This window comes from Mirounga leonina, unplaced genomic scaffold, assembly GCF_011800145.1.
Source record: "Mirounga leonina isolate KUSES-001 unplaced genomic scaffold, KU_Mleo_1.0 Mir_173, whole genome shotgun sequence".
In the NCBI taxonomy this organism is placed as follows: Eukaryota; Metazoa; Chordata; class Mammalia; order Carnivora; family Phocidae; genus Mirounga; species Mirounga leonina.
Window position 1 is genome coordinate 71,108,044 of NW_023270447.1, and position 8,305 is coordinate 71,116,348.

General features: G+C 62.8%; 1 protein-coding gene across 1 annotated transcript; it reads left to right on the forward strand.

Moving 5' to 3' along the window:
- The first annotated feature begins 374 nt into the window (after window positions 1–374).
- On the forward strand, window positions 375–7,010 carry SDC3 (syndecan 3). Its single transcript, XM_035019002.1, has 4 exons — window positions 375–576; window positions 2,229–2,842; window positions 4,537–4,828; window positions 5,666–7,010. The coding sequence occupies exons 1-4, from the start codon at window positions 375–377 to the stop codon at window positions 5,830–5,832; spliced, it is 1,275 nt and encodes a 424-aa protein (XP_034874893.1). The 3' UTR covers window positions 5,833–7,010.
- Window positions 7,011–8,305: the final 1,295 nt, after the last annotated feature.

The following is an 8,305-nucleotide window of genomic DNA, read 5'->3' on the forward strand; positions in this document are numbered from 1 at the left end:
GCCCACTGCGTGCGCACAGCCACGTTGGCCCACTGCGTGCGCACAGCTCCCCAAGAAGGCAGGCACTCTTTGCTTATGGGTAATGAGTAAACAGGCAGGGAGAGACTAAGTAATTCACTCCAGGTCACACATGCAGTTAAGTGCTGGAGGCCAGACTCAAAGCCAGCGTTCTGGCTCTAAGCCCAGCTCTGCCACCTAGCAGTTCTGATCAGGCATGGGGGAGTGGCCTGGTCCGTAGTGGTGGCCGTCAGGCAGGAAGATGGGGCTGCTACCCTGGCCCCCAGGTGGGTGGGAAGTGATAATCAGGCCCGCCCTGGCTCTGTTTTCCCACGTGGTGGCCATACCCGATGCTGTCCCTCATTGTCACTTGGCCCATGAGGGTGTCTGTTGTCACTCTGGGCCCATCCGGGCTGCTGGCCTCAGGTGCTGAGCTCTGTGCCCGACTCTGTCCTCCCCAGGCTCAGCGCTGGCGCAGCGAGAACTTCGAGAGGCCCGTGGATCTCGAGGGCTCTGGGGATGACGACTCCTTCCCCGATGATGAGCTGGATGACCTCTACTCAGGGTCGGGCTCAGGCTGTAAGTACCTCGCCTCTCCTTTCCCCTGTGTGTGGGCAATCCTGTCTGCCTCCAGGGGCCCACGCAGGCTCGCTTCCACGGTGGGGTGAGGGGAGGGGGAGGTCAGGCAAGGGAGGCTCCTGGACCGTGAGCACCGGAAGGGCAGACCACCCTCCTGGGACTGGAACCAGGGCCTTGAGACCTCAGAGCTTGGGACCCCCTGCTCCCCACAGTTCTGTCTCTGAGCACTGCTCGTGTCTCCCTGCAGACTTCCCGCCCCTGGCAGGGAACACGACACTCCTCAGTAACCCAGGGAACAGTACTGCCCTGACCTCTTGCAGGGACTTAGTAGCCACGTCTGGGTTGAGTGGCATATTGTCAGTGAGATCATTTGGCTGACTCAGCTTGGGTCAGGGGCCCCCTCCCGCCCAATCAGCAGTAGCCCAGGGCAGGTTCCGGGAGCCATGGAAAGGGGCAGATGCCGCCACTGTGCCTGGGACAGCCTGGCTCCGTGGGAAAGGCCTGGGAAAGGCCAGCAGAGTGGTGCAAAGTGAGGGAGGTGCCCTGAGTTTGAATCCCGGCTTTGCCACCTAACAGCTATACCTCCTTCAGCCACTCCCTCTCTCTGAGGCCCTGTGTTCTCACTTGGGAATGAGGAGACCAAATATGTCTTCTTAGAGCCTCTGGAAGTCTTCAGCACAAGATGTCAGGGTCTAGAACAGAGAAGGAGCTCGAAAAACGGTAGTAAAAAGGGCTGTGTGCTTAGGGCACCTGGCTGGCTCAGTCAGTAGAGTAGGTGACTCTTGATCCGGGGGTTGTGAGTTTGAGCCCCACATTGGGTCTGTGCTGAGATTGGGCCCAAGGAGGGGACAAGATGGTCTGATGGGATGGCAGGAGATTGGGTGCCATGGCCCTGGCCTCCCATGGTTCCCTGCCTTGAGTCTCCCTGCTTTAGCTTACTCCATGTAAGCCTCTTGCAAGTTAATCTTCGTAAAATCCATCTCTGCTGGGTCATGTCTCTCCTCCTGAACCTTCCTGGCTGCTTGCCACCCCTCCTCTCTCTGCCTGGTCAGGCGCCCCTTCTCTCTCTCTGTCTCTCCTCATTTCCTCCCGGGCCCCTTCACGTGTCCGGGCTCAAAGGCAGCCAGGTTGCTCCAGCATTCCCTATAGGAAGGGCTCCTTCCTCTCCTTGCTGTCTCCCTGTGGCCTGTGCCTCTGGGGGGAGCTCTGAATGTGCCCGCCACCATGTGCTCATGGTAGGGGGTACCCAGGTCTGACTTTTCCTAGAATGCCACTCCCCTGCTTGCCCCCAGCCTTTAGCAAGGGCTAAAAACCCTGTAGGGCTTTAGTTGACATTGCCGGGGTTCAACCTGCCAGAAGGTCCAGGCGGTGTGGTCTGAAATAATCACAGAAGACTTCCTGGAAGAGGTGCCCCCCTAGAAGAAATTTTGGCTAAGCAGAGAGGACTTAGGGAACAGCCACCAGCCACCAGCCAACTGGTAACCTTTGGCCAGGCTTTACCTTCCTTCTTTCCCTCATCTTGTCCTGGGAAAATTGTGCAGAGTGAGGGTTGGGAGCCCCCCCCCTTCTTGATGGCCATTCCTTACCTGGGGCCCTCACGCCCCGCATAATCACCCAGCTCCCTAGCTCTCTCCTCTCCCCCGCCCTCTCAGACTTCGAGCAGGAGTCGGGCATCGAGACGGCCATGCGATTCAGCCCGGATGTGGCCATGGCAGTGTCGACCACACCCGCAGTGCTGCCTACCGTGGACATCCAGCCTGTGGGCACCCCGTTGGAAGAGCTCCCCTCTGAGCACCCCACCCCGGAGCCGGCCACCAGCCCCCCCGTGGTGACAGAGGTCCCAGGAGAGCCCAGCCAGAGAACCACCACCATCTCCACTCCCACGGCTACCACTGCCGCCACGACTGCGGAGGCCCTGACTGTGGCCACAGTGCCCGCCACGGTGGCCACCGCCGCCCCCAGCCTCCCCGCGGCCCCCCCTTCCACGGCCACCCCCTCCGTCATAAGGACCACCGGCGTGCAGAGGCTTCTGCCTCTTCCACTGACCACGGCAGCCACGGCCCAGGCCACCACCCCAGCAGCGCCCTCACCTCCCACCACGGTGGCCATCTTGGACACAGAGGCCCCAACGCCCAGGATGGTCAGCACAGCTACCTCCAGGCCAAGGGCCCTTCCCAGGCCAGCTACCACCCAGGAGGCTGACGTCCCCGAGAAGAGCACCTTGCCCCTGGGGACCACTGCCCCTGGACCCACGGAGGTGGCTCAGGTGAGCAGGTGGGGAGAGGAGGGTGGGTCAGGGCCTTGGGGAGGGAGGATGCAGCCGGGCAGGAGGGCCTGAGGACCGGGAGGGTCTGGGGACGGAGAGGGTGAGAGACGCATGAGGCCGGAGGGCCGAGGCTGGGAGTAAGGCCCAGGATGAGGACAGTGGTCGAGGTGGCCGGGGATGGAAGGGAGACCAGGATGCTGGGACAAGATATGGATGGGGAAGGGAGTGGGTGAAGCGTGGCGGCGGGGGCGGGGCCAGGTGCTTGGGAGACGGGCACTGCGGCGGGGAGTTCTGCCACTGCCCTTGGGAGCCTCGGGACCTCAGGAAGTCACTGGTCCTCACTGGACATCCATTCCCTCGTCTGTGAGGAGGAGGAAATAATAGGATGCGAACTGTAGTGTGGTGGGAATTGTCCAGTGCCTGGAACAGTGCCTGGCAGTGGTAAGCCAACCAGAAGTTTCCCTACTGTCATTGTCACCCCCGTCGCCATCGTTGTTAGTCTGAAGATGACTGAGAAGGAGGCTGCGGGAGAGGAGAACCCGCAGCTCATGCGTGCGACCTGCTGCCCGGGGAGGGGGGAAGCATGCCATCCCTCAGCCCGAACCCGCCGCTCGGGGTGGCGCTGCCTTTTCGTCTTGCGACAGAGGCGGCTTGGCCGGCGACGGCCGGTCAGGGTCTGAGCCCCGCAGTTGGCTCCGGAGGCCAGGGACGCACGTGCATGTGTGTGTGTGTGTAGGGCTTAGGGGTGAGGGGTGGAGGGTTGAAGGGAAGAGGGTGAAGATGTCAGGGAGGCAGGGGATGCATGGGATCAAGGAAATGGGAAAAGCAGCCGGGTCCCTGCTGGGCATGCTGGGCGAGGGGGCAGGTAGCAGCACTGATTGGGGTGCTGAAGCCCGTTGCCGCCCGCCTCACGGACGAGGGCCGTCGGGGCGGAGCTGCCGCAGGTCAGGGCCAGCCCCGGCGGGATGCAGGCCCTGCCCTCAGCTACCCTGAGCCGCCGGGGCCGCCTTGTGTCTCATGGTTGTCTGCCAGGTGGGAAGGGTATGGAGAGCAGGATGCCAGTTACAGCATCCGAGCCCTGGGCCCCCATCCACGCGTGGGAGCCCCCGGGCTGGCCTCCCGGACACACCTCCAGGGGGCATGATGCTCTGTGGGTGTGCTCTTGGAGTGACCCCCAGGCCGAGGGACTCCCGTCTGCCTCAGGTGCGTGGACGGCGGACCGGTCTGCATCGAGCAGCCCCCAGCCAGCAATTTGGCAGCAGTCTCCCAAGGATGATCACTAAGGCGGCTAGAGAGAGAGGGGACAGAGGCGGGCTGGGGACAGGACGGGGCCCGGGAGAAGAGAGGCAGAGTAGTGTGGTGGTCAAAGACACAGCCGCTGGAGCTGGGGAGATTGGGATTCTAGTCTTGCCTCCACCACTTCCTAGCTGTGTGTCCTTGGCAAGTTGCTTCATTTCTCTGAGCCTGTTATCAGCTCTGTAAGTCAGGGGCAATGGTATTTCCTTCCTGGGGACGTCGTGAGGGTCAAATGCCCGTCACGTGTTTTAGCGCCGTGCCTGACACGTAGCAAGTGCTTCCTAAGTGTCAGACCCACTGGGGAAGGGGGGTTAGGTGGGGGGCAAGGGGGGTGGGCTGCCCCACGGCAAGAGGTGCGGGCAGGCCTGGCTCCTGGGCTCATGCCACGCTCCCCACAGACCCCAACTCCGGAGTCCGTCCTGACCACGATCCGGGATGAGCCCGAGGTGCCCGTGAGCGGGGGGCCCAGCGGGGACTTTGAGCTGCCAGAGGAGGAGACCACACAGCCAGACACAGCCAATGAGGTGGTGGCCGTGGGCGGGGCTGCAGCCAAGCCGTCACCTCCGCCTGGGACGCTGCCCAAAGGTGTGCGCCCAGGCCCCGGCCTCCTGGACAATGCCATCGACTCAGGCAGCTCGGCTGCTCAGCTGCCTCAGAAAAGCATCCTGGAGCGGAAGGAGGTGCTCGTAGGTGAGGCTTGGGGCCCGGGAGGAGCCAGAGTGAGGCAGCGGTTGGACCTCAGTTTGACCTCTAGGAACCCAAGAAGAGGTCAGGGCGTGGGTTTCTAGGAGCCTCATTTCCTAGGAGGGAAAGCTGGGGCCTCAACACCCAGACCTGCCCTCTGGTTCCTCCTCTGACCTTCCCCTGTCCCAGGGTCTGACCCTGACACCTGCTTCCCTGGGCCGTGCTGGTCAACCCTTCCGGGCCCTCAGCCCCTGGACCCTAATCTCTGACCGCATCCTTTGGCTTGACCTGCCCCCAGCCTTGACGCCCTGAGGACCTGCGTTGGCTGCCTCTCCCGAAGAGTCTCTGGACTCGTGGTCCAGACCCTGCTCCCCACTCAGGAGCAGCGTGGCCTCAGGCAGGTCCTTCAGCTCTCCAGGCTCCCTTTTCCTCATCTGTAGAATGGGGATGGCCATTTTGCACTTCACCCGTCCTCAGTGCACGTCTGCTCATAAGTTAACTCTTTCTTAAGTAAGCTCTAGGCCCTTCCATAGTTGGGATGTGTTGTAGTTCCGCTGGCAGTTTTTTGCTTTCCTAATGTCTATGAGATGTCGGAGCGTCTTCCGACTGGTGGCATCTTACACCCCTTAGAGTGTGTGTGGGCGTCTGTGAGTGTGGGTCAGGCACCCAGAAGGGAGCCAGGCCCTGGTGAGGGGCTGTGAAGGCCGGCCGGGGCTGGGGGTGTTCGAGTTGACTTCACTCCACCCCCCGCCCCAGATTCAAAAGACTCTCAGCCCCCTGCCCAGGCTCTAAGCTCATCCCGCCCTGTCTTTAGCCCGTGACCTCTGCCTTCTTCTTCCACAGCTGTGATTGTAGGCGGGGTGGTGGGCGCCCTGTTCGCTGCCTTCCTGGTCACGTTACTCATCTACCGCATGAAGAAGAAGGATGAGGGAAGCTACACACTGGAGGAGCCCAAGCAGGCGAGCGTCACGTACCAGAAGCCTGACAAGCAGGAGGAGTTCTACGCCTAGAGGAGCCACAGTGCCTCCCGTAGCTCAGCATCACCCCTCTGCCTAGCCCCCGGCCCGGCCTCACCAGCCCTGGCCTGGGACTGGGCCTGGAAGGGAGCCTGGCCCCAGTTCATCTCTGCCCGCCCTCCCAAGGTCTGCCCAGACTGCCAGCCTCACACAGACCTTGCCTGAGGGACGGGGGCGCTGCCATCTGCCCTTGGCTGTGCCCTTATGAGCTCATCTCTTGTTTCCCCCCACCCCCACCCCTGCGCTGTGCTCTCCCCGCAATCAGCCAGCTTCCGGGCCTCATGTCAGACGGACAGGAGGAAGGAGGCTGCGCATTGGCTGCTGGGAGAAGGGGTGGGGCTTGACATGGGCTTGAGCCCCACCCTGGCCCCGGTCTCCTCCTGGAGCTAGAGAGGCCCTCCGGCTGGTTTCCAGGACAAGCACTGGGCAGGCTCAGCCCTCAAAATCACCGAGACACTGCAGCCTCTCGCCACTGTCCCAGGGCCCCTCTCTGCCCGGGACAGAGGGTACCTGTTGCCGCCAGCCTGGTCTGTCCTGGCCTCTCTGGGGCTGTGGGGTCGTTCTCCCCTCACCCCTGCCCCATGCACACGGACCACAGGCCTCCGCCTCATCCCCGTCTGCCCCTAAGGAACTGACTTCCTGAGAGTGCCCTGGGGGCCACTGGCGAGGCGGGGCGGGGCTGCTCGGACCTCCCTCTTGCTAGTGGGCTCTGCCCAGACACCATCTCCCACGTGGTCACGCATCACGTCACACACAGAGACAGAAGCACGCAACGACAGAAGCATACACAGTCCTGACCAGCCATCCGGTGCAGACCTGTCCCAGACACACACGTTCTTCCAAAGATGCTGAGTCTCACGGGTTTCTCACGGCCCCCCAGCGCTTAAGACCATGCGAGTCACCAGACATCATTGCCTGATGGTGACGGTACGGCCTGCCCCTCTCTCTGCCCCCCCACACCCCCACGTACACTGTGGCACCACGCATGTTGTCTCCAGCTTTCAGGCTCACTGCAGACGGTGGAGTCAAGCTGGAACAGTCAGCCCATATTGGGTCCCCTGAGTTGCCCTGTCACACTCAGTCCCTCCCCACGACGCCAACACCACCCGCATTGCCAGTGACCCCGGCACGTCAGATACAATCCCATGTGGATGCACAATCTCCCCCCCCCTCCCCCCCCCACACATAGCCCCGCACTCACACTGGAGAATAGGTGGGGGCACTTACTTGCCTTTCCTGGAATAAAGTGTGGCCCGGAGGGGATGTTGCCACGAGCCCCCCGGGGCATTGCACACCAGGGAGGCCTGCTTCCCTCCCCTCTGTCGCTAGCCAGGGGGTTGGTCCAGGGCCAGCCCCTCACTAGCTAGGAGCCTTGCTGAGGAAGGCAGGCTGGTTCCTGGAATGTGGCCCCAGGCTGGGGAGGGGGTTTGGGTCTCCCAGGACTGCAAGCCCTGGGCGGGGAGGGGCATGTGGCCTGGCTCCTGGTCTCCCTGTGTCCCCCTTCTGCTCTGAGCTAGGGGCCGACTCTGCCTCCCAGGACACAAGTCCCCAAAGTGCCTGCGAGGGTGGGCCCTGCCACCCGGGGCCTCCTGCACCCTCTCCCTGCCCCCCCAACTGGCCTCGCCAGGCCACCTCGGTCCCACCCTGGGGCCCTCCCTGTGGACACTGACCCACTCATTGGCCAGACCACCTGATGGTTCTCCTGGGTGCAGCTGGATAGACCTGCAGCTGGGAGCAGCCCGTCCCGACACGGCTCCATGCCAGGAGCTGAGAGCCGGTGGGGGTGGGGGTGCCGCAGGCCTCAGCCCGCCTCCCCCCTTCTTTGTTACCCTTGCAAGGGGGGCCGCTTCTGTAGATATTTTAAATGTGGGGCCACAAATCTCCTTTGGGGAGGGTGTGCTTGGTGGGGGCTCCTGAAGCCACGGGATGTGGTCTGAGTTGTGCTTGGCTGGTGCTCACACCCCACCCCTCGCCTTCAACCCAGATTAAAGTCAGGAACCCAGCTCTTATTTCTGTTCCCTTTTCAAGACTCCCTGGCAGCCGCCTTCTGCAGGGGGGAGGGGGAGGGAGGCCTGAGGTGGTGAGGGCGAGCTTCTGGGGAACTTCACCCCCTGTCTTTTCTGCCATCCTACTTCCAGGCCAGGGCTCCATCTTTTAGACTCATTGTGCCCCTGGGTAGGGCCTGGAAGCTTGTGAGGAACCCAGCCTTTGAAGGGGGAGGGAGTGAGGGGAGGTTCCCTGGGCCTACGATCTGTTGAAGGAGAGGTGACCTGGCCTCGGTCGTCCCTGGAGCAGAAGGGCTGGGGTAGGGGGAGACCAAAGGCCCGGCCTCCCTCCACCCTGCTCCCTGGCGGGCTGCTCTCTTGGGGCCAGCAGCTCTGGTGACAAGGCCTGGGCAGGCCGAGGCTGAGAAGCCAGGGAGCATGGAGGAGAGAGGACACAAACCCAGGGATGGTGGGCCCAGGGT